Raw genomic sequence first — 26251 nt, 5'->3', positions numbered from 1 at the left:
TTTCTGTGCTGATGCTGTCTGTAACTATATTAGTGATGCATTGACAAAAATCCTACGTAAAATCCTGCCAGGTGTTGCCACGCGCTGTTGCTTAAATGGTGTGCAGATGAGAATGTTTTTTATAATTATTAGCATATACTCTATTGAATTATTTTACTCACCTCTAATCTGCTCTCTTCTATATTCCCAGAAAGGCAGAATCTTTGTGTTGGACTCTCTTTCTTTGTCTCACTTTACAGTTTCTGAAGAGGCGCCCCAGAGCCATGGATATTTTTAAACAATTGCATTGTGGAATGTTTTGCAGTGGTCCTTTTGAAGTGAATGGGAACTACATCTCCCAAAAGGCTTTAGGCTGATCTAAGAAATCCAAGGCATTAAACGTGAGGCCCTTTCTGTGATTTTACATCCATGTATGCATGCATGTACATTGTACTTTTATAGCACAAACCAAGCCAAAGACAGCGAAGCACTTTACAGGGTCAAAGTGAAGTATAAAGTCAATGAGTGACAGGAAAGGTAGTTGGTTTCTGGGTGGTTGATGCATTGTGATGCAGCATTCTTTAAAGAGGTTCATCTTCAACTCTTTCCTAAATTGGAGCGGTGTTGGGGCTCTCATGTTTGATATGGGGATTTTTTCAAACCCTGAATACATAGATAGAAAAGGCCTGCTGCTTATTTATTTCCTTTTTACACTTATCAGTCTCCAGTCTGATGGTGCCCTGGCTGTGGGTGTGCTAAGCTTGTCTGCAAGATAAACAAGGGTTATGATGGCAGATGGTTGTTATGGCTTTGTAAATGATGCAGCTGGTGTTGAAGAAGGTGTGGGTCGGTGACAGGAGCAATAGCAGATCCATGCCTGTGTATTCCATGTCTCTGTTTTTATGTGAATTATGTGTATCACTTGATAACTGCTATTCTCTCAGAGAAGCTTTTATTTTGCACTGGCAGACATAACAAGTCTTATTTCAGAGATAAAATCAGGCACCAGGAATAGCGCGTTTGATGGATTTCCAAAAATGTGCTATACTGAGGTGTGAATGACTGCACACAGGGTTATTACTCCCGGCGTTAGCTCACTTGTTTGATGTTATGCTGACCTAACTCCAAGTGTGGGTGGTGAAATATATGTTTAGATAACATGATGGTAAACCTTCTGACATGTTTTCTGATGTTATATAAAGTCTTAGAACTCATCGGAAAGGTTACTCTGTCACTACGGATAACACCACTGCTGAAATCTTAATTCCGTTGTGTTCTATAGGATTTTGATTTTGATGAACGCGATATCTGTCACCACTGTGATGTAGTAACCCATCCACAGAGTTCTAAATCAGGCCTCAAATTGTACAGCATGCATTTTTTTTTAAAGAAAGATCAAATGCTGAACCCGGTGCATCATAAAGACTGGGAACATTATTTCTGTGTATTAGGTAGCATACAACTTTTTGGAGGAGACACAAAACAGATGTAATTTGTAACCAAAGGTTCCATGGACCTGAGTCCAGGCCTAGAAAGGCAGAGGGGGCAATGAAGTGTTCAGGGCACAAAAGCTCAAGATACGTGGCTGTTGTGATAGCGTGAGAGATAAGGATGCTTTTTGCACCATACAAACTTGGTGCAAACTGCAATCTCTGCTATGTCCACTGAGATGAACGTTTACCTCGAACTGAGGTTAAAATCAAAAATTCAGCAGTACATCAATGACAGTGAAGCAGAATTTGCCCCACAGGAACGAGAGAGAAGGGTAATTTCGCAAACTATAAAGGTTAATTAGCAAAGTAGTAAAGTTACAGTGCCAAATCAAATCAATTAAGTATAAATTAGTAGTCATCGGAATAAATCATGTGTGAATATAATTCAGGCAATTCAAATTACGAATGCAAATACCCGTTATTAAAGACAGCATATGCAAAGTGAAATAAAAATCTGTTCCCAAAAGGGAAGAAATTTATTGCTAAGCAAAGTGTGTGGGTAAGTCCAAGAATTTTAAGCAGCTGGTATCAGCAAATATAGCATCAAAATGAGAACTAAATGAAGGCTTTAATCAAGGAAACGAAAAATGGACTTCCTCTAGAAAGTAAGTCTGTGTTATCTTATGCAGATTTTTAGAGCGTATTCCGAAAGTACATCCTCGATCTGAGCAGAAGTGAGTCTAGGCACACCTAGGGCCTAGTGGGACTACTCGAAAAGCCAGGTCCTCAGCTTCTTGGAGAAATCAAGAGGTGAGAAGGAGGCTCTTTTGTGTAGTTGCAGGCTCGATCGCTGGATCTGGTTTTCCGTCTGATGGGATTTGTACATGTCCGGATGAGCTGAGGTGCCTGGAGGGTTTGTGAAAGCAGATGCACTTGTTGAGGTATGTTGGGCCAGTGTTATGTAGTGCCTTGAAAATGTGGGTGAGGAGTTTGTATTATGCTTGTTTGTGAATGGGGAGCCAGTGGAGCTCTTCCAGGTGTGGTGTGAGTGTGGTATGGCAGGTTAGGAGTGATTCTGACTGCCAAGTTCTGAACGTTCTGCAGCTTTCTGGTGATGCTTTTGTTACTCTCAGCATTGAGAGTGTTCCTGTAGTCCATTTTACTGGTGACCAGGACGTGGGATAGATTTCCAGGTGCTGGTTGGGAGCCATTTTAAAATCTTTCTCAGGATATTTAGGGTATGGAAGCATGAGGCAGTGACGGCACTGACTAGGGAGGCCATGTCAAGTTTGCTGTAGGTGATGATCCTGAGGTTCTTGGCATGGGTGGTATGGGTGGGTATTGGTCCTAGCTCTGTTGCCCACCAGGTGGTCTCCCATGGTTATGTGCTCTTCCCAAGGATGACGATTTCGGTCTTGTCGGTATTTAGCTTTAGACAGTTTGTCTTCATACAGAGCGCAATTTCAGTTATGCAGGCACTGAACTTGATACGGGTACTGGGCATCTTGTCCACGAAGGAGAGAATGAGTTGCATGTCGTCAGCGTAGGAGAGGATATTGAAGTTATGAGAGCAGATGATGCTGGCTAGAGGAATCATGTAAGTGGTGAAGAGGTCTGGCTCAGTAAGGCACCTTGGGGAAATCTCACAGATGTTCAAGATGTACGGTGCCATGCTGACTGACTGGGCCCTTCCTATGAAAAGAAATGTATAGAGCATTGGGTCTCAAGGGAGTGAGATCCTTCCATCATTCTGGCCTTCACAATATCTCACAAAGAAGTATTCACCAGCTCTGCCTCCCGTTCTGTGCAGGTCCTGATGATAATCATTCAACCAATAAATTGCAATAAAACATGACCTTCATGTATTAAGCTAACAGGAAATACATTTTAATGAGAACACAGTGACTCCTGTGCCTGAAACAAAAAGAGAGTTATCCACAGCAATCAGGAATGGAATGTCTTTAAGGTGAAGTCAGGCACCTAGGCAAACTCATGTCAATGTTAAAACACACATATTCTAACTATATTTATTAAAAAACATATAAATAACTATTTTCACTAAATTTAAGTGTAAAATAAAGTGTGCACACTTATAAGTAATGATTATATGTGTTGACCCCTAGGGTGCCCTGGATGTAACGGTTACGTCCTGGGCAGCACTGCTCGAGTGCCCAGGACGTAACTGTTATGTCCATCTAGGGGCCCATGGGGCCTGGCACCTCCTTCCCCCTGGGCAGGGATGGAAGGGGAATCGCTTCCCCTCCCACCCCCACCCCCAAACTCCCCATGGCGTCTGATGACAACAGTACGCGATCGCGTGCTGAGCTCATCAGAGGCTGCCCCCACCGCGCTGGAGGCTAATTGCGATGCGATTGGGCAGCAGAAATGCTACTAGACACCAGGGAATTGTTTTAGATTTTTTGTTTATATCAAAAGGGGAGTGCCCCTTGGGCAAGGGCCGCTCCCCAGGGGGGGCAATTTATTTTTAGGCCATTTCTGCCCATCTGCCTATTATAATTAGAAACCGCTAGACACCAGGGATCATTTTATTTGTTTTTTTGTTGTTTTGTGTATGTGGGGAGCGACCCCTTAGGCAAGGGTCGCTCACTGGGGACAAATTTATTTTAGGCCATTTCTGCTCCACTTAGGGGCAGATCTGCCTATTTCTATTAGGCCGATCTGCCCCAGGGGGTGCAGAAACCACTTAGGCACCAGGGATTGGTGGGTATGTATGTGTGTGTTTTGTTTGGGGGGCAGCCCCTTGGGCAAGGGTCACTCCACATGGGGGGCACAATACTATTGGCCATATCTGCCCGCCCTGGGGGCAAATCGGCCTATTTTTGGAAGGCCCATCTGCCCCCAAGGGGAGCAGAAAGCCCACCAGATATTTGGAAAGATTTTTTTCCAAAATAAGAGGGAGTGGGTATGGCGATACCCCACCCCAAATAAATGGGGTCAAAGTTGTTCCGCCCACTGGTGGGCAGGTGGGGCAATTACCCCAGATCCACTCCCCGGGAGGGCAGAAAGCATACTAGATGGCAGAGAATTAAAAAAATATAAAATAGTGGGGTGGTGGCTACCAACCAGTATGGCCCTGGTTATGCCCCCACCCCAACTGAAGGGGGTAACAGTCTTTCAGCTCTCCCCCGCCCACTAAAACATCTTATACCAGGGCAAGCAAGAGGACATTTGATTATTTTGTGTTTTGGGTTTACATTTGGGCCACGAGCGCTTGCTAACTCCCAAAATAGTCCGACTTGGAATGGTGAGGGCTGCACTTTTTGGACTTTGGGACACTGCCATGTAGAAAAATCCACAAAACCTAGACACATCTGAAAAACTAAACATCTGGGTGATTCCAGGGTGGTGTGCTTCACATGCACCGGCACCATTTTCTTACCCACAATGCCATGCAAACCACCAACTTTGCTGGAAATCACACATTTTTCCCACATTTTTGTGATGAAACCTTCGGGAATCTGCAGGAATTCACATCATTCCTACCACCCAGCATTGTCTCATCTATACTAATAAAAATTCTGCTGCACTTGTCAGCCTAAATTTTTTTTTTTCCCCAAACTGCCCTTTTGGACCCGCTTTGGTTCCACCTCAATTTCAACATGTTTTTGGCTCTTCCCTGTCACAGGCACTTGCCCCACCCACACAAGAGAGGTACCATTTTTATCGGGAGACTTGGGGGAAGGAAATTTGTGGCTCCTCTCAGATTCCAGAACTTTGTGTCACTGGAATGTGAGGAAAATGCGTTTTTTAGCCAAATTTTGAAGTTTGCAAAGGATTCTGGGTAACAGAACCTAGTCAGAGCCCCACAAGTCACCCCATCTTGGATTCACCTAGGTGTCTAGTTTTAAAAAATGCTCAGGTTTGGTAGGTTTCCTTAGGTGCCGGCTGGGCTAGAGGCCAAAATCTACAGCTAGACCCTTTCCAAAAAACAGCTCTGTTTTCTGTGGGAAAATGTGATGTGTCCATGTTCTGTTTTGGGGCATTTCCTGTCGCGGGCGCTAGGCCTACCCACATAAGTGAGGTACTATTTTTATTGGGAGACTTGAGGGAACGCTGGGTGGAAGGAAATTTGTGGCTCCTCTCAGATTCAAGAACTTTCTGTCACCAAAGTGTGAGGAAAAAGTGTTGTATGGCCAAATTTTGAGGTTTGCAAAGGATTCTGGGTAACAGAACCTGGTGAGAGTACAAGTCACCCTATCTTGGATTCCACTAGGTATCTAGTTTTCAAATATGTGCAGGTTTGGTAGGTTTCCCTAGGTCTCGGCTGAGCTAGAGGCCAAAATCCACAGCTAGGCACTTTGCAAAAAACAGGTCTGTTTTCTTTGGGAGAATGTGATGTGTCCACATTGTGTTTTGGGGCATTTCCTTTTGCGGCGCTAGGCCTACCCACACAAGTGAGGTACCATTTTTATCTGGAGATTTGGGGGAATGCTGGGTTGAAGGAAATTTGTGGTTCCTCTCAGAGTCCAGAACTTTGTGTCACCGAAATGTAAGTGGGTTTTTTGGCCAAATTTTGAGGTTCGCAAAGTATTCTGGGTAACAGAACCTGGTCAGAGCCCCACAGGTCACCCCATCTTGGATTCCCCTAGGTGTATAGTTTAAAAAAATGTGCAGGTTTGGTAAGGTTTCCTTAGGTGACGGCTGAGCTAGAGGCCAAAATCCACAGCTATGCACTTTCCAAACAACAGCATTTCCTTTTGCGGGCGCTAGGCCTACCCAAAAAACAGAAAGCCCAGCTTGCTAGTGCTGAAATGTAGGCAGCTGTCTTGCATGTTGTTGCATTCTAGTACTTGCCATTATTTTCTCTCCTAAAGTCAGTCCAGCTGCATGGAAGCAAACAAAAAGATTTGATCTTCTACTCATGTCAGGCCTAATTTCATTTACCATAGAAACGTTAAACTGACCCAATGCATGTCTGATTTGTATTCAGCAAACAATGGAGCAGGTTCTGTTTCCTTGCTACCACAACCTTTATTTTCATCTCTCCCTCCCTTCCATGATTTCCCTTTTAACTCCCCTCACCCCAGCTCCTTCCCGTCCCTCTTTCCATCCAGCTCACCATGTACTTTTTATTTATTTATTTTTATGAGGGCTTGGCAGTTGCAAAGTGTTGCCGGGGCTACTTATTTCCTTTTGCTTTGAGATCACTTGCATTTAACTTTTTTATATTTTAATTTATCATTCTAACACGGCCACCAACCACATTACAACAGTAAATTAAAAAAGGCTGCTATGCATCACAACATAGGCAAATGCACGTCACAAGGCATGCACAGCACTAGTGTCACAATACATGCATCACAAAGCACACATGCGCATGCATCATAATGTGTGTATGTGCTTCGGTGTACAACTAGGAGTAGAATTTCTTAATAGGAAACCTACTGCAAGATTGCCAACCAAGTGTGTGCATGAATGTGAATAAATGTGATTGTATGCAATTGGGAAAAAGAATTTGCAAAGCCAATGCCTGAGACTTTTGGAGAGAGACCCACTAGTTTTGTCAGTGCTTGTTCCATGTAATGTCATTATTATACCTCAAGTGTTTCTTTCTTCCAAGGTTTGCTCCCGTAGCCTTACCTAGTTTCCCATCTTTGTCTTACACTTGCTCATGATTCGGAGTAACTCTCTGATCTCATTCCCTACCATAGTTTAAGAGTTTTTGATTGCTTCCAAAGTAGTGGTTTCAGCAGATAGGTCGTCCTGGGATTTATAAAAACATAGACAATTTGTCCTTTTTCAAGCTGACAGTGTCCACCAGGGCTTCAGATTTTGCAATATACTGTTCAACTGCCTCCTTGTGGTAAAGATTTGGAGGCTGACTGAGTATCTTCCCACTTCGCTTGAGTTTGGATCTCTTATGAAGTTCTATTCTTAGACTCTATAAAGCTCTGTACTTATATCCCTGCAGTTTATAACCCTGTTCCTATGGCTATGGGTCTCGCTTTTCTCAATGAATTATAGTAAATAATTGGTTGCCACAGCAGCTGATTGTCAATTCCTGTTATTTTAGGACAAATATGTAGCACTGATCTTTACCCATTAAGGGTGAAGCAGCAGATTTAAAATGAGAACATTTAAAATGAGGTACCAAGGCATGTGTCAATAGGTGCAGAGTACCGAATTTAAAGTCAGATTTCCCGTTAATCCTATTGTGCCTCAATCAGGTTACTTACTAATTCTGTGTTCTGCACAGCAGCTGAACCCTGAAACCATGACAGAGAACTCAAAGGTTCCTGAACCTAGTAGGAGTTGGCAGTGCCTTAGTAAAATCTCTTTACTCTTAAAATATGTAAATCCTTTTTCTGGAAGGAACAACACTGGGGAGAGATAAAGCAAAAAGTAGACATGCGGATCCAGTGTCATCACTTGTAAAGACACCCCAGCCCTCTGGTGGGAAATGTGCCACCAATTTGAAGCCATGGGAGAGGATTTCAATATTTTCCTCTTCTGCCATACTGCAATTGGTATTTGTCATTTAGATTTCTTATAGCACACTAGATAATCTCAGTCACAGGGCCGTAATGTTTGATGTTGTACCACTATCGGTATTTGTCATTTAGGTTTCTTCAAGGGATATTGGGTATCCGGGCCCTGATGCAGCCAGTTAAATACAAGCATCAATTTTTGTCCAAAATTGAACATAAATTAATTCGTATTTACAGCAGCTATATGATAACCACCTTTTCTGGGATGTGGCATATCTGGAATATTTCAGTGCCCATCAAACAATAACCATTTCACATTACGTGCACTTCATATTTTACCAAGACAAATACTGCTAAGATTCTCTGGACATAAAATCTAATAAATATCAGCCAATTTAAATGTGGTGCAGTACAGTGTAGGTAAAAACACTTGTATAAAGTAATGCTTGGGATCTTCATTGCCTACGAAGCTTTATTCTAAGTAATAAAAAACATTGCAACCTCTAGACAGCTGTAAAAATAATTAAACTATTTGCAACCGTTCCCAGACCATCATAAATGTCAGGCGTAGAGAATACAACTGGAGAGAATGTTCCAAAAGAAAGGTGACAGAACTTAGGCCCTCATTCCAACCCTGGCGGTCATAGACCGCCAGGGTGGATGTCGACGGAAGCACCGCCAACAGGCTGGCGGTGCTTCATTTGGCATTCTGACCGCGGCGGTACAGCCGCGGTCGCCCAGCCGGGTCCGGCGGTTTCCCGCCGGATTTCCCCCGGGTGGGAGAATCCTCCATGGCGGCGCTGCAAGCAGCGCCGCCATGGGGATTCCGACCCCCTTCCCGCCAGCCTGTTTCTGGCGGTTTTTACCGCCAGGAACAGGATGCCGGGAACAGGTGTCGTGGGGCCCCTGGGGGCCCCTGCACTGCCCATGCCACTGGCATGGGCAGTGCAGGGGCCCCCTAACAGGGCCCCAGCATGATTTTCACTGTCTGCATAGCAGACAGTGAAAATCGCGACGGGTGCTACTGCACCCGTCGCACACCTGCAACACTGCCGGCTCCATTCGGAGCCGGTTTCTGTGTTGCAGGCCCTTTCCCGCTGGTCCGGCGCCCGCCGACCCAGCGGGAAAGTCAGAATGGCCCCCGCGGTCTTTTGAATGACCCTCTTAGTAATCCAAGGTACAGAGAGAAATATTCTTAGACCTCATCTTGTCATTCTGTGTATCAAAACAATTAAACAAACAAAAAGATGTAGAGGGGAGGACAGACACATTGGGCCATGTATGCCATGTATTCAAAAAATGGTTTATTTTCCATACCTGATTCAATATTCCTTGTTTGGTTTTGCACTAGTTCGGGAGTATTGTTAAAAGCTGCATACCCCTAAAATACAAAAGATGTTGAAATGTTGATTGTTTTAACAACGTTTGTACTTTTAAGATCACAAACAGCTTCAATATTTAGTAGAGTTGCTAGTGCACTTGAAAGCAGGTTGCAAGCATGTGAATAATAAGTGTGGATGGGGAGGCTGATAACCTGTAGTAAAAATAATAACATTTACAAACGTACATTTAAACAAACATTTTTGAAAAGGCAAATTGATGATCATTTTAAATCTCGAAATCCAAAAATAAATCTCCCCAGAACTATCCTCTTTTCTCTTCCTGGAATTGAGCGGAAGAAAGTGCTTGAAGTTTGGAAAAGTTTTAAAGTTTTTGATATTAACTGTTTAATATTAACATGACCGTAACGTATAGACCCGCAATTGCTATTTGTTGAAGAAAACTATTTTTAATCATATTTAGACTGACTATAGTTAATGTAGGCTGAATTTAAAATGAGCAATGCTGGTTTCCACATTTGCTTTGTAAGACGTGAACATTTTATTTCTAAGCAGGCTGGAGTTCTAATTGTCCGACGCAATGTTCTTTTGTTCTTTTCCTTCCGTTCCATGTGAAGAAATGTTTTCTTTTCTTTGTGATAATCACTGAATGTTTTAATTAACAGCACATTTAAGAAGACACCTGCAGTGTGAAGCCTCCATGTACCTTATAATTACAGTTACTGTAAGTTTGAAGGGCACAGAGAGAGAGCTTATTAGTGAGAAAACTATGAGAAATTAAAGAGCATACATGTGTATCATTTTGCTTTAACCTGACTGGACAGTCTTATTAGTACTGCATGCATGTGTAAAATATTTGCATTTTTGTTTAATATATTGATTAGCTAAATTAAGATGTTTGACTCAGACTTGTGCTTAGATAATGAGCAGAGAAAGAGGTTTAGAGTATTCTCTTAGAGAGAGACTTGACTTCCCTTTTGCCCTTCCCTTTGAGGTGACCATATGCTGGTTCGTCCTCTGCTTTATATAATTTTGATTGAATTGAATGGCATATGAAGTGAAACATACACATTTTGATTATTGATAAATGCTAACCTGATTTTTGCCTTCTGTAAACTATTAACGTTTAATAAATCTTGATAGTTTGAAACTAAAGTATTCTCTGTCTTTTTGGGGGAGTATAATGTGTTTCAAATACTATTGAATAAATTTGATTTGTTGACCACGCTCAGGTCTGGAATTCGATCCATCCGATTGTGCTTCATGGTCCTGAAATATGTGAATAAAATAGCACTAATAAATACACTTGCACTCTTTCATTGAGGGCCGGATCACAAAGCTATTTTTCTGGGGGTATTTCATGATCCTGGTGGTAAGTAAGGCAGTGCTTAGTGCAAACACTCATTTTCATTGTGTTATGAAATCTGATTTCTTGAGGTGTTAAAGTGTAGGTATTTGTGGAGTGCAGTTGTTTTCTTGTAGTGAGGTGCGGTGCTGACTTTTCTGCTATTGTGCTTTTGTGCTGTACAACAGTGAGACAACACAGGTTCTAAAAGTCTACTGAGAGTAAAAACAGCTTTTGCAGAATTTACACCATTTTCTGGGTTCATCATACTCTCAGATGCTGGCAGCTAGGTTGTTCCAAAGGTTCCCTTAGAGAGACTCCCTAGGAGAACCAAAAGGCCCTGTCACTAGTGCACTTTTTTGACAAGTGAGGAATTTCCACCATGTGTGCCAAATTCTGTAGGACTGGGGGCCAATACCCAACAATATTTGAGTTGGAGGGCTGATGAAAGCTTAGCAAAGCATGGACCTTGCTTGGGGAACAGAGGTTCTAGCAATAGGGATTTCTTTTATCTTATAAATTCAAAACATGTTCAGCTGTTAACATGACCAAAGCGGCTGGGGTTTGTGGATACTGCTGTAACATAGGAACCACAACCTATAGGGCTCTCATTCTGGTAGATTAAGATTACCTAATAGCACTGGGATTCTAATTCCAGCATATGAAATATAACCTCCATTCTTTCACCACTGCACTGATTAACCTATGATTGTTTCCAAATAAAAAGGGTAAAAATCACACACTGAAACTAGATTTTTTATACACTTTTTACATTGTTGTCAAGTGTTTCATGGTCATTAATAACCCCTTCAGCTCTGCCTGGCTTTTCAGGCACCAGCATACAGTGGTAGATGTTTAAGATTGTAAACAGATGCAAACAATCCCAACATACAAAGAGTTGCTGGGTAAAAAGACAGGACTTCCTGAAGGAGTCATGCATGACAGAAAATAACTTGGAGGCTATGCTTTGAAATTTTACAACAGTTCATTCCACTTACCATAACAGCTTGTTTGGCATGCAAAACCAAATACACACTCTGCTCACCTATTCCATTCACATTGTACAAGAAAACAAGAACTGGCAATGCCATGTTGCTTTATTTCTGTACAGTTTTTAGTGAAAATGTTTTCACCAAGTATTATTGACAGGCAGCCAGGGAAGACGGCAATGCTAGCTTTTCTAACACAGCACAAGCAATTGGCACAGGTGGCTAGGGCCATGAAATAATATTTTTCATGATGCAGTAAGCGAACTGCAGTGGAAATCTCCTACATGTCACAGATGAAAATTAAGGAGGAAGGCAGTGAACAAGCTGTCAACGAACTGCAAACTGCCAGCGATAGAGACCGTTTTGTGCAGTACATGCAGCACCTCTGGTTCTCTCTGAAGAATGTTCTGCTGGCCAGGTAGAACGATATACATTGAATAATCTGTCCGGTACCTGACCCTTCTCAAAGCCTAATTTCACTTCATGAGTGTTAGACCTGTCAGCTCTTGGCATGGTTCCCCCTGTCTTTTTGGCTTCCTACCTTCTATTTTGATCCTATGCTGAAGTTCGTTTTTGCTGGCTTTATGACTCTGGGCACTTTATTACTGCTGACCTGTGCTAAAGAGCAAGTGCTCTGTGTCTATATTGTATTAGTAATTGGTGTATCCATGACTGGCATATTTGATTTTCTAGTAAGCCCCTGAAACAGTGCACAGTGTGTGTATAGGCCTGTAAATCAAATGCTAACAGTCGGTCTGCAGCTCTGATTGTGCCTCCCACATGAGTAGCTCTGTAAACATGCCTCCGACCTGCCACTGCAGTGTCTGTGTGGGCAGTTTGGAGCTGCCAGTTCGACCTGGCAAGAGTACCCACTTGCCAGGCCCAAACCTGCCCTTTCACTACATGTAAGTCACCCTAAGTTAGGCCCTGGGCAGCCCCATGGGCAGAGTGCAGTGTATTTGAAAGGTGGGACATGTATTTTGTGGTTTACGTGTCCTGATAGTGAAATACTGCTACATTTGTTTTTCCCTATTGCAAAGCCTATCTCTCCCATAGGTTAACATGGGGATTGCCTTGAAATATCTTTATAGTGTAATTTCCCATTGGGAGCAGTTAGAGATCTGGAGTTTGGGGTCTCTGACCTCACAATTTGAAAATACATCTTTTGTTGAAGTTGGTTTCCAAATTGTAAGTTTGTAAATGGCACTTTTTGAAAGTGGGCATTTTCTTGTTTAACCATTCCGTGCCTCTGCCTGGCTGTGGAATAAAAGTCTGGGTCAGGATGACAGTTGGGCTGTTTGCAAATTCACTATGGACAGTCACTCAAAGGGAGCTGAGGTGTGCCCTGCATATCCTGATGGGTCTTTCTGGGCTAGAGTGGTGGGGGGAGCAGATACTTGCACAAGGCAGTCTCCAACCCCCTGGAGTGTGTCTGAGGCCACGGCAGGAAAAGCAGGGTCGTGTGTACAGCAAAGACTTTCCTTTGAAGTTTGCCTACTTCAAAGGCAAAAATGAGTATAGGTTTTTTGTTGGACTTCTGCCCTTTTGCAGGGTCATCCCCAATCTTTTTACCTCCTGCCTCCTATTTTTCCTGACCTGTTGTTGTTGGTTTTTGAACACTGAGCACTTTACCACTGCTAACCAGTGCTAAAGTGCATATGCTCTCTGTGTGAATTGTATTGCGGATTGATTTATCCATGATTGGCATATCTGATTTACTAGTAAGTCCGTAGTAAAGTGCACTAGAGATGCCAGGGACTGTAAATCAAATGCTGCTAGTGGGCCTGCAGCACTGGTTATGCTACCCACCTATGTAGCTCTGTAATCATGTCTCAGACCTGCCATTGCAGTGTCTGTGTGTGCAGTTTCTAGCTGTAAATTCGACTTGGCAAGTGTACCCACTTGCCAGGTCTAAACCTTCCCTTTTCTTTCATGTAAGGCAACCCTAAGTTAGGCCCTAGGTAGCCCCATGGGCAGGGTGCAGTGTATGCTTAAGGTAGGACATTCAGTAATGTGCAATATATGTCCTGACAGTGAAATATTGCTAAATTCGTTTTTCACTGTTGTAAGGCCTGTCCCTCTTATAGGTTAACATGAGGGCTACCTATAAATATGATTAAAGTGTATATTGCCTTTGGGAGCGGATGGACATGTGGAGTTTGGGGTTTCTGAGCTCACAATTTAAAAATACATCTTTTAGTAAAGTTGATTTTAAGACTGTGTGTTTGAAAATGCCACTTTTAGAGAGTGAGCATTTTCTTGCCTATACCATTTCTGTGACTCTGCCTGTTTGTGGATTCCCTGTCTGGGTCAGTTTTACAGTTGGGCTGGTTGCACCTCACACTAGACAGTGACACAAAGGGAGCTGGGGTGTAGTCTGCATTTCCTGATGAGGCATCTGTGCTAGGAGGGAGGAGAGGAGTGGTCACTCACACCTGAAAGGGCTGTGCCTGCCCTCACACAATGCAGTCTCCAAGCCCCTGGTGAGTGTCTGGGGCCTGGCCTGGGCAAGGCAGGATTTCACATTCAAGAGAGACTTTGCTTTGAAGTAGGCCTACTTCTAAGGAGAAATTGGGTATAAGAAGGGCACCCAAAACCACAGACTTTAGAACACTTGTGGAAACCAAGAGGAACCTCTGCCTGGAGAAAAGCTCAAGAGCTGAGGAAGAAGAGCTGCCTGTGACTTTGCTTTGTGGAGCTATCCTGCAGTTGCTGCTTCTGCCAGAGTAAGAGGGCAAAGACTGGACTTTGTGTGCCTTCCATCTTCTGTAGATCTCCAAGGGCTTGATTTAAAGCTTGCCTCCTGTTGTTTGAAGTCTCATGGACAGCAAAGACTTCTCTCTGCCAACACCTGGAAGTCTCTGGAGAGACTCCTACTCTGCAAAGTGGTGCCCATACAGTTCCTGAGACCCTGAAAGGAGAAGCAGGCAGCCTAAGAGGAAGAAATCCACGCACAGAACGCCATGTGGGAAAAAGAATGACGCAACTCCGATCTGCGGCTGAAAAATTGACGCAGCACCGGCTTCGCAGTCGATGCTCGCCTGCAACGCGACCGAAGAATCAACACACGGAGCTGGAGAAACAACGCGCAGCATCACTGATGGAGGCTGGTGAGATCGCAACCCGCGCAGCGTGATTTTTGGATCATCGTGCGGCTGGATTTCTGATGCAAGTACCGCTGGGCGTGTAGAAACACCGCAAGGCCTGCCCGGGCCCGAGAGTGCTGACCGGATTGACGCATCGCTCTCCTGCAGAGAGAAGAAACAACGCGACCTGACCCGACCAAAGGAGAAACAACGCAAGGTCTCGCTCGTGAGTGAAATCGACTCATCGCAAGCCCTTTTTGACGCACACTCGCCCGTGCAGGGTTATTTTTTACGCACCCAAGGTACATTTTCATGCTAACAGTATTAGTGTGTGTTTAAAACTACATGAAAAACTCTTTTTGCTTTTTAATTGATAGCTTGACTTGTATATTGTCGATTTTTGTCGTATTGGTCTTGTTTTGTTTAGATAAATATTCTAAATTTTTCTAAACCTGTGTAGTATCATTTTGTAGTGTTTTAATTAGGTTACTGTGTGTGTTGGTACAAATACTTTACACATAGCACTCTGAAGTTAAGCCTACTGCTCGTGCCAAGCTACCAAGGGGGTACGCAGGGGTTAGCTGAGGGTGATTCTCTTTTACCCTGAGTAGAGTGAGGGTCCTTACTTGGACGGGGGTAACCTGACTGCCAATCAAAGACCCCATTTCTAACAGTTTTGGGCCTCTGAGATCACAACTTCAGAACACTCCTGGACTGAGGACATTCTGCCAGGAAGAAGAGCTGGATGCTGTAGGAGGGACTGCCACTCTGCCTGTTGCTTTGCTGTGCTGGCCTGCTGCTTGCTGCCTCTGTCCTGGAAATGAAAGGACTGGGCTTTGCTCTCTACATCAGCTTTCTAAGGTTCTCCCAGGGCTTGACCTGAGCTTGCCTCCTGTTAGAAGCCTCAGGGACATCAAAGACGTAATCTGCCAGCACATTGACTTTCCTGCTGAGAGTCCTGACTTGCCAAGTGGTGCCAAATCCAGTACCTAGGCCCTTGGAGGTGAGTTCTGGTGAAACCAAGAAGAAACCAAGTGCATCAACTCCACAGCGACTTTGGAACCGGCGCTGCTGCCTGACTCCGAAGCGCTGCCTGCACCAAGAGCCATGGTCTCCTCTGAGTGCAACAACTGCATCCGATGCCGCAGGCATAATGCCGCTGCAGCTCCTCCATAGTCCTGCCACAGCGTGAGTCCTGAGTGCCGTGTCCCCAACGTCCGGGACACTCGACTCCACTGCAGCACCTGTGGCCCCGTGGTGAGATTCCAGCACCACGATGTTGACGCTGCATGTATTGACCTGCTGCGTCCACCGAACGTAAGGAACCGAGGCCTCGCCACCTACTCTGCATTGCCTCCCCTGCAACCGTAAGGAACCAACCCCTCACCTCCCCTGCCTCACAGTAAAGAACTTGATGCCTCACCTCCCTGGTAGTAGTAAGGAACTGACGTCACACTGGTTCCAGCAACGCCCAACTTCCCCAACTCTGTGCAATGTCTTTGTTCTATTGTTTTCAAAGGTACAGTATTGATTTAGCATTTCTTTAGATGATTTCCAGACAAGCCTTGAGCTTCAGGAGGAGGGCATACTATCTCTCTCCTACTGCAAATCGCGTCCCACCAGGCCCTTTTCTGAATCTTACTCAGGTAGGTGGGATATATCTTTGTTGGGTGTGGGGGATGCTGGCAGGCCACCACAATCAAAACTTACCTTATTGCAGCCGGCCTGCCTGTACAATGTTGGGGCACATTGCTCTCTTCCGTTGGTGGGAATATCCTGCAGAGACACCAGCAGTGTCTCCATTATGGATCTCCTTTTTCTTGTCCCAAAGCATTCTGAGAGTTAAGGATTACCTGTTTCAAGATGGCCACCATGTAATTCATTCCTATAGCCCTTTTCTGAATCCAAGATGGCAGGATAGATTCTCAATGCAGTTTCCTGCCTTTCCCCACTAAATAGGAGGAAATCCATCTGCTGTTTGCATTGCAATGCTTCAAGTAATGTATTTAGCGATATTCCTCTCTCCTAGTGTCTTTTCTCCTGAAATCGTGACAGTTCCTTCTTTGTTCCTCCCTGTGCATCCTCTGGAACTTTGCACCTTCTTTCCATGTCATAAGTACTTTTCCCACAGTGCGCCATGTCATGAGCCCAGTTCTTCTCCATAAACGTGCTGTTGGTTCCTTCGTCACTATGCTTCAAGCACCCAGCAGCCCGTCTTCATGAACTGTTTGCCTCCTTGTTTTTTTCTCCTTGTTTCTCCTGAATAAACTACGAGCTTGATATACACTTGTCTGTGCAACATGGCTACTGGAAAGGGTCGCTCTTACTGTGAGCAGACCAGTCTGTGAAGCTCAGACTGTCCATAACTGAAGGCAGTCCCAAGAATCCATCCAGACTTCAGCCAAGCGACTGTGATCTCCCTTTCCAATCCAGAAGAGATGGATTAAGGTTAGGATCTGGCCCAGACTGACCAACCATAGACAGAAGAACTTTAGTGGCTGAAGAGTAAAAACCCAGTCTTACACGAAGCCGTTGCTGCCAAACATTTGGAAATTCCTGAAGTCTAGCCAGGCACCCCTCTCTATTCCTGTGATCCAGACAAACTGAATAAGTTCCCTGTTTCCTTGATGGTGTTCTTCTCTTTTTGCCCGAGTCAGTTTTCACAAGCTGAGGTTAAGGTGGGATATCTCATTAGGGCCTTATTTAGGACAGCACTCACATGACAGACCCCTTTAGTAGCTGCCAAGACCACTTTTTGTCGAATTATATACCATGTTCATACGAATGTTCCAAAGACACTGCCTCAAGTTCTCAGCTGAAGAGGCTCTTTGTGACATTCAGCAAGGTGGACAAGATGTACATACTTATATAACCCGGTTCTATCAACTAGCAGCTAAAACCACTTGGGTAGAACAAACATTGATTGACCTTTTTCACAGGAGCCTCAAAGAGAAGATGAAGGACAAACTGGTGCACTCGCCACGGACAGCATCTTTCTGAGGTAGTAGTTCAGGCCTTACTAATTGAGTTTCACATATGGAAATGCAGAATTGAGACACGAAAGAGCCGTTCATCTCGATGGATAGTATTGGAATTCCTCATTGGAAGATTGAACTTTCTCCAGAAGGCCCATTGAGTTTGTCTAGTGAAAAAGGTATGCAAATTGGTGTGGCCAGTGAAGCCTTTTTCAGAGGTCGAGAGGGAACATTGTCGGAAGCATGGTTTGTCCATATATTGAAACCTTATTTCAGCTAGTTCTTCTCTCCTATTGGTTCTTTCTGTTCTGTTGTGTCCTGTTTTGTGGGCATTACTAGCGCCAGGACGCCCCAGGAAGACAGATGTGCTTTACAAATAAATAAATAAATAAAATATCTCTGGAATGTCTAGTACTGCCAACAGCCACTCTTTCCCCAGTTCTTGTCTTTCTCTCCCTCCTGCTTTGGTTGCCAGTGTGCTGCCTTATATTTTTGCAACTTTCAGTCCTACCTTTCTGGCATAATTTTGATTACTTTCTGACACGTTTTACCTAGGTTTTCTATTCTTTCCTGTTAAGCTCTCAATGGACAAGCTTCTTACCTGTTGGGTCTCTGTATTAAGTTACATTATTTTTTATAACATCGCTGAAGTTGTCTGCTACACAGACCCTGTTCTTGAACATGTCTGAAATGTGGAGTTTTTTGCAGACAACATCTCTAACAGGAATTGTGGATGAGGACCTCACTGAGTTTAACTACTGCACGGAGCTGCCAAATACTTTGCCCCACATGCCCTGTAGTATTAATGCTGTTAGTAATATCTCCCGCACAACCTAGATATTAGTAATTCTGAATTGCCTCTTCAGTGCTTGTCACAAGCCCCTGACAGACTTTGACAGTAACTTAATGCAATTCTTTTGGCAGGCAGTGCAACTGTCAGGACAAAATTGGATTCGCACCAGTTCAGAAAATGGAGGTACAGACTTATAATAGAGGACATTATAATTAAGGACATAAAATAAAGCCCCATAGGTAAAATGGTTAAAGTAAATGAACATATTAAAAATAGTTAAAATAGAAATTGATATTATTTAATGTTAAACAAAATTAAAAATAACTCACTTTTAATATTCACTTATAAAATATTTTAATAATCTTGTTTGAATGTGTATAATAATGTAACATTAATTTAGTAAACATATTTAAATTACCTATTCTTAATGCATAATAAAACAAATCTTTTTACTTGGGGTGAAGATTTATTTTCTCATTTAACCATCAAAAAATATGTTTTATTTAATTTAGTACATTAATGGAACACTTAATTCAAGATTAGGTTAATAGTGCTACAGCATTTTTTATTTTGCTCTACATTTAAAATAAATATATAAAATTTTACATTAATTTTAACATAAACATATTGTTATTAATTTATTATTAAGTTTAATTTTTTTTGTCTTTGTGCTTCACCATAGGAAAATCTTCACCACTACTGTGGAGTCTCCCTATGGTAAATTATAGGAAACAGTAAAAAAAATAGCACAAATAGTTTTTATGTAAAATATTAATGGAAATGTATTTGATATTTATTTTAAATGTAGACCAAAACAGAAAATGATACAGCACTCAATTTAATTTTGAGTGAAATCTTTAATTAATTTGAATATATGAAATTAAATTAAAAAAAACCTTCAAGTTCACATTAAAAAATAATTTCCTATATGAAGTAAAAAAACAATTACTATCCAATAATATTTATTTAAAGTGATTAATAGAATTCAAAACAATTTAATTATATTTCAATAAATATTATTCTTACATTCAAAAGCAATTGTTAAGATATTTTAAAAATATATAATACATTTTTTATTTTGAACATTAAATTATATTTATTTATATTTGTAACTATCTTGGATATTTTAATTTAATTTAACATTATTTTTTATGGGGTCTACTTTTAACTCCCTAAGGCCATTATTTTCTATATGAGTTTTAGTTGATTGATATACTCTAGCTGTGAGCTAGAGTAATTTACTACTGGTGTGGGTCCTTTTTTAGCATCAATAGTTTTAGAAGTGCCATTAGAAAATGGCAATGAGTTTACTCTTCTGTGTTTGGGTACAGGTCCTTCCCTAAGCACCACTAGCCCTCCATGAACCACTTATTACTCCTCTCTAAACCCCTACCATTTATTAGTAGGTATGACCCTTTATCCAGCCAATTTGCCTGCTCTCTTCCACATTTACTACTAAGTAGCAACATTACATGTGTGTGGATCTCTCCATAAAAAAGATATAGGATGTGGACATGGAGATTTAAGCTCATAGGTTTATGACTAGCCCTTTGTAGTACTTTTGTAGTGCTACTGTTGAACTAATGAATGTAGTACAAAACACAGTTTGTGAGTAGGTCCCAGAGTGTTTAAATTTAAGCACACAAGTGTCCCACTTAAAAATGACATATGTTTTAGATATGAACAATTTTCATTAGACAGTGGTCTTTTTGAATGGGGATCCTCTGGTAGTGGTTTTTTAGGTCGAACCCTACCAAACAGCTCAGCTGTCTGTTTACGAAAACACATCTTGTGGGAATTCTGAAAGCTTTCCTGGGAATGCATCCTTCCCATTGCTTATTATTGGCTTTGCAGTTTGAAACACAAATTTTCTGGCTTTCTATTTGCTGGCTTTATTTGTTTTAGGCTGTCCAGCCTGTCTTTGCTGCTCGGGTGGAGCAAACCTTGTTCACCATTGCTCCTTGTATGATTTCACGAGTCCTCGCTTTCTGTAAACAGGCCTTTAAATTTTATTCTTATCTTGTCACATTTGTGTGCGTTCAAAGACAGAGGTCAAATGTCAGACTGTATTTCGAGGGAGTATGATGTTGTCTTTTCTTTCACTGACTTCAAAGTGAGAGGATTTATGTGACAATGTTGTGGGGTACCAGGGAAGAATTTCATTTTTTTTCTCACACATAACAAAATGTAAATGTCTGTAAGTGAAATGTGCAAATATTTTAGAACATATCAGAATTACAAAAACACAAATGAAGCACATTTTATGTAATTGGAAGTGTGGTGGAAACAAATATTTTAATATGATCAAAACAAACCAGTAGACTAGGTAATGCCATTTTCACACATTATCATTTACGCGCTCTTTAGATTTATCAATACAACTGTGTGTGCAAATTTAATTGTCATTTCAATTGAAAATGTGCTGTCCGTAATAGCAGTGAGGTACCACACTATACATACTCTACACTACTACATTCCAGTTTACACCACTCCACAACACTCTAATAATTCCGTGCCACTCCACTCTAAGCTACTCCACTCTATGACACTCTGCTCCATGACACAACACTCTAATCCACTATACTCCGATCTACTCCACACTAGGCCACTCTGCTCTACTCTATGACACTCCACTCTTTGACAGTCCACACCATGCCACTCCACTCTCTCACACTCGACTGTACAACATGTTACTCCACTCTGCTTCAGACTCTGCCACTCCACTCTACAATCCACTATGCAGCACTCCACTCTAGTCCACTCTACAACACTCCACTCTACTCCAAGCCATCCTATTCTATCACACTCTACTTTACTCCAATCTACTCCACCCTATGCCACCCACTGTACACCACTCCACTCTGACACTTTACCACACTCTACAACACTCTACTCCATCCTACTACATTCCACTTTACAACACACTTCTCCACTCTACACCACTACATACTACTCCACACCACTTCACTCCATGCCATATCACTTCACTCTATGCCACTCCTCTCCACTCTATGACTCTACTCTACTATATGGCAATCCACTCTGCCACACTCCACTCAACAACTCTTTACTCCATTCTACTCTATGCTACACCACTCCACTCCACTATACAGCACTCTGCTCTGTGCCACTTTACTCTACTGTATGACACTTTACTCCACTCAACCCTATGCCACTCCACTCTGACACTCTATTTCACTCTACGACACTCTACTACAGTACACTCTACAACACTTCTCCACTGTAAAGCAATATATGCCACTCCATGGCACTCCACTATACGACTCCATTCCACTCTACAATTCTACTCCACTCTACCCACTTCATGACACTAAGCAACTCTACGACACTCCACTCATCTAGACCCCACTCAACTCTTTGCCACTCTACTCCACTCTTTACCACTCCACTCCATGCCACTCCACTCTACGCCAGTATCCTCTATGCTACTAACTTTCAGCCATGCAAAACAGCAGCTATGCTGGTGTACAACATTTCTAAAACACATTGGCAAAGCCAATAGCTCTTGTATAGGGTGAGGCCTATTGGCTTTGCCAATGCTTGTTTGAAAGGGGATTCTTGTAGGAATTAGGGTCTGTAATTTAAACCAATACACTTACACAACAATAGATATGAGGAGGATCATATTGAAGAAAGCCTGCATGCTCACTTTAGGGGTACTAAACATGTAGCGCCAGAGTTACACAGATGGTTAAAAAAAGCCTGGCTTTCAGCTAATGAAATTAAATATTCCCTTCTGATTACAAAAAAGACTTTGCTGTATTCATTTATCCAATTAGTTAAGCAAAACAGAAAAACAAAACTTGTTATATCAAAAGAAGAAAAATCTGTACCTTTTGAACCAGGCTTGTCAGGTCTGTTTTACGTATATCATTTAGACGATCAAGCTGTTCTGTTACGTCCGGCAACTAGGAAAGGAAGCACCATCAGGGTTTTGTTACATTTCAGGAAAACATAAAATATTGAAGATGCTGTCATAGAGAACAGTCTAATACGTCTTGAAGCTTTATAAAGGTGCATAATCTGCAATATAACATGTATAATGTAAAAACAGAGTGGCAGGTATTTTATGATCTGCTACAAATCTGCTTCCCATCCTTCATCTGAATTAAATTTATTAGTCGAACAGCTTATATAGCTAAGGTGGAGCATGTCAGACTCAATGCACTTCCGTGCACCGAAAAAAGTTAAAGTTTTAATTCCCATGGGAATCTTTGCTCACACCTACAGGAAAACTTGCTGTACAGATTTACACCAAAACTTCGTATGAAAGTCCAACTTTACTTAGAATACATGTTTTACTTTTGGTGCAATTCTGTTTAGGTATGGTTTGAGAAATAGGTGTTTTAAAAAGTCCTAGGTGCATTTGAAAGGGTTAACATGTTGGTAAAACCTACCTGCTTAATGTTGTGATTCAGTGACTCCTTTCAATTACAAATGACCTTTTAGAAAATGTCATTGACTGGTGAACATCTCTATAGAATATTTTCACCATTTTAAAAATGGTGAATCAAATTTGAATCAGAGCCTTTGAGCTGAATTTTTTATTTCAAACAAACAAGTTACTTACCTTCGGTAATGCTTTTCCTAGTAGATACAGTAGCTACCTTCGAGTTCTTCACCTTTTGTATATCCTCATGCACCAGTATTCCACAGAGACTTTCTTGATAGCTCTCCCACATCAAAATGGGCTATAGCATCCACACAGCTCTGCATGAGGCATCGTGTGGCATCGCTTGAGCAATAAGGAGACCCCTGGGTGTGCTGACCTCAGTTTGCACCCATTTGTTATGTGCCTTTGAGGCAAGCGGATGAGACCAACATCACAAATGCAATTATAGTTGCTAATTTCTAACTGAAAGATTTACATATGAAACTCATTTATATACAAAATATGCAAACAGGCCTCTATTTGGAATAAGCAGACAAGCAACGGGGAGGTGGGAAGGTAGGTGAGGAATCCGCAGGTAGATACTATATCCATCAGAAAAAGTGTTACTGAAAGTTAGGAAATTGTTTACCTGAAGGATACATCTACCTGTGCATTCCTCACCTTTTGAAAAGAGAACCAAAGCAATCCGACACTCGGAGGTGTTTACATATCTGCCTATACCAAACAATCCTGCAAACCAGAACAAGCAAAGTGACAGTCCTTTCTCACTTCAGAGTCTGCAAAATAGTGTTTCGCAAAAGCATCAATGGAGGCCAGAGGCACAGCATTACAAATATCTGCTATGGAGACTCCTCTAGCTAAACCAGAGCTGGAAGATTTAGCACCAGAAGAGTGAGCATGAATACCTTCTGGGGGTTCTTTGTGTGCTGCCATGGCATAGCAGAGTTTAAAATGACAAAGTCCTTTTGTGAACCTCCTTTCCTTTCATTTTGCCAATATATCCCACAAATAGCTTGTCATCCAGCCTAAAATCATGTCCTGTCCATGTAAAAACTGGCAGCCCTTTTGGGGTCCAACCAGTGAAGTCTTTCCCCTTCTTTAGATGAACAGGGAGAACAGAAAGTGGGAAAAGTGAGTGACTGACCCAAATGAAAGGGTGTAAACTTTTGGCAGGAAAGCAGCCCTGGTTCTTAGAACCAATTTATCAGAGAAGAAAGTTGTGAAAGAAGGCTTAACCCTTAAGGCCTTTAACTCACTAAACCTTCTTGAAGCTATTATGGCAATAATAAAAATCAGTGTAAAAGGAAGAAATGTCAAGGGGCAACTATGTAGAGGTCCGAATGGAGAATACATGAGATAAATAAGAACTAATTAATGTCCCATTAAGGCATAACGAAAGTAACGGGACGGAATTTATTTGTAAGTCCCTAAATAAACCTCAAAACTATAGGAGACTTAAATATGGAAGGCTGAACTGGTAAACAGAGAAACGCTAAAGGGCAGATGAATAACCCTTAACCATGGCAACTATTCAGCCTTAGTGCGCCAAAGGAAGAGTAAAACATAAAATATCTGACAAATTGGTCTTTAGAAGGTCTATAGAATTATCACTACACTGTTGAGCAAATTTAGAACATCTGCCAGCATAAACAGATTTAGTAATGTCTTCTGTACAATAAAATAACATCCTCTACATAAGGGGGAAGTGAGAAGAAACTCAGGTTGCCCCGTTTAATCTCCAGGCATTGAGGTGCAGGCTCTGGAGATGAGGGTGTAGCACATGCCCAAGCGAGTACAAGAGGAGATCTGTCCTGAGAGGAAGACAGAGTGTAGGGCACAGGGATAGGTGAAAAAGGGCTCTGCACTACACCCTTTGCACCCCAACCGTGGCTATTAATATGATTTGGGCCCAGTTGAGGAGAATCTTCTTCAACACTTGAGGAATCAAGGGAATGTGGGGGGGGAGCGTAAAACAGCTGGAAGCTTCAGTCCAATTGACACACATCCACCAGTGCCCTCTGCACCGGATACTGGAGGCTACCAATTGATGGGCGTGCACATTCTCTCGAGAGTCAAAAAGGTTTACCTGAGGAGTCCCCCTATCCTGAAAATGTGTACAACCACTTCCGGATGGAGACATCACTCATGGTCCACTCAAAAATACCTACTGAGACCATCGACAAGCACATTGAAAACTCCAGCCAAGTGATTTGCAATCACACAAATCTGATGATCCTGAGCCCAGGACCACAGTCGTAAAGCTTTTCTGCAGAGAGAATACAACCCTACTTCCCCTTGCTTGTTAATATACCACATCGCAGTAGTATTGTCTGTTAAGACTTGTTCTGACTGACTTCGAATGGAAGGGAGAAAGGCCTTGAGAACCAGTCATATTATCCACAATTCCAACAGATTGATATGAATGAACTGTTCCTACGGAGAACAAAGTCCTTTGATCTCCAGGTTCCTCAGAAGAGTTCCCCACCCTAGGGTGACGTCATCTGTTATAATTGGGGCCAGTGGAGGAGGGTGAAATGTCTTCCACCGAGCTAGATTGCCAAACACATCCCACCATTGAAGGTCCACTGCAGAGTCTCTAGAGATCTTGACAGACGCCTGGAGATCCCTCTTGTGCTGAAACTACTGCCTGCGGAGGCACCACTGGAGGGTCCTCATGTACCAGAGTCAATGATTGACCAACAGAATACAGGAGGCTAATAGGCCTAACAGGTGCAAGACCTTCAGGACTGGAACCATTGTTTCATTCTGAAATATCTGAAACATAGTCAGTATGTCCAGAATCCTCCAAGAACGAGGGAAAGGTTGAATCACAGTAGCGTCCAGTACTACCCCTATAAACAGGGTGCGCTGAGAGAGCTGCAGGTGAGATATGGGCTTGTGATGGAAAAACCCATGTTGAACAACCACTGAATTGTCAACCGCTAGTTAAGCAACACCAACTCTGGAGACTTGAATTTGATAAGGCAATCATTATCGTAAGGGAATACTGATATTTCCAACCTTTTGAGATGAACTGAGACACCCGATATCACCTTCGTGAAGACTTGAGTTGAGGAATTAAGAATAAGCGGGATGACCGCAAACTGATAATGCTGAAATACCACTGTGAAGCAGAGATACTTCATGTATGACTGCAAAATAGGGATGTGAAAGTAGGCGTCCTGAAAGTCGATCAAAACTATCCAGTCTTATTTCTCAACGCAAAGAGCTCCTGAGCTAGGGTTAGCATTTTGAACCTTTCATACTTAAGAAACCAGATAAAAATCCTGAGGACTAGGATCAGATGCAACAGCCGTCCTCCTTGAGAATCAGGAAAGAAAGTGAATACCATCCCTGGCCCCGTTCCTGCTCTGGAACCAACCCAACTGCATCCTTTTGTGGGAGGAGCTGAAGATGGTCTGCGGAAAGGAATCTGAAGGGGCGGAAA

General features: G+C 42.4%; 1 protein-coding gene across 20 annotated transcripts in view; it reads right to left on the bottom strand.

Moving 5' to 3' along the window:
- PROM1 (prominin 1) overlaps positions 1 to 26251 on the bottom strand; it is a 616480-nt gene that overhangs the window by 226616 nt on the left and 363613 nt on the right. For all 20 annotated transcript variants that reach the window (XM_069202406.1, XM_069202442.1, XM_069202511.1 and 17 more), the window contains 2 exons: positions 22244 to 22318; positions 9179 to 9242 (listed from right to left, as the gene is read on the bottom strand). In XM_069202406.1, the coding sequence (XP_069058507.1) occupies positions 9179 to 9242; positions 22244 to 22318 (139 nt within the window). The remainder of the gene's footprint in view (positions 1 to 9178; positions 9243 to 22243; positions 22319 to 26251) is intronic.

The sequence above is a fragment of the Pleurodeles waltl genome, chromosome 1_2 (assembly GCF_031143425.1).
Source record: "Pleurodeles waltl isolate 20211129_DDA chromosome 1_2, aPleWal1.hap1.20221129, whole genome shotgun sequence".
NCBI classification, from domain to species: domain Eukaryota; kingdom Metazoa; phylum Chordata; class Amphibia; order Caudata; family Salamandridae; genus Pleurodeles; species Pleurodeles waltl.
This window is presented reverse-complemented; position numbering and strand designations above follow the sequence as displayed.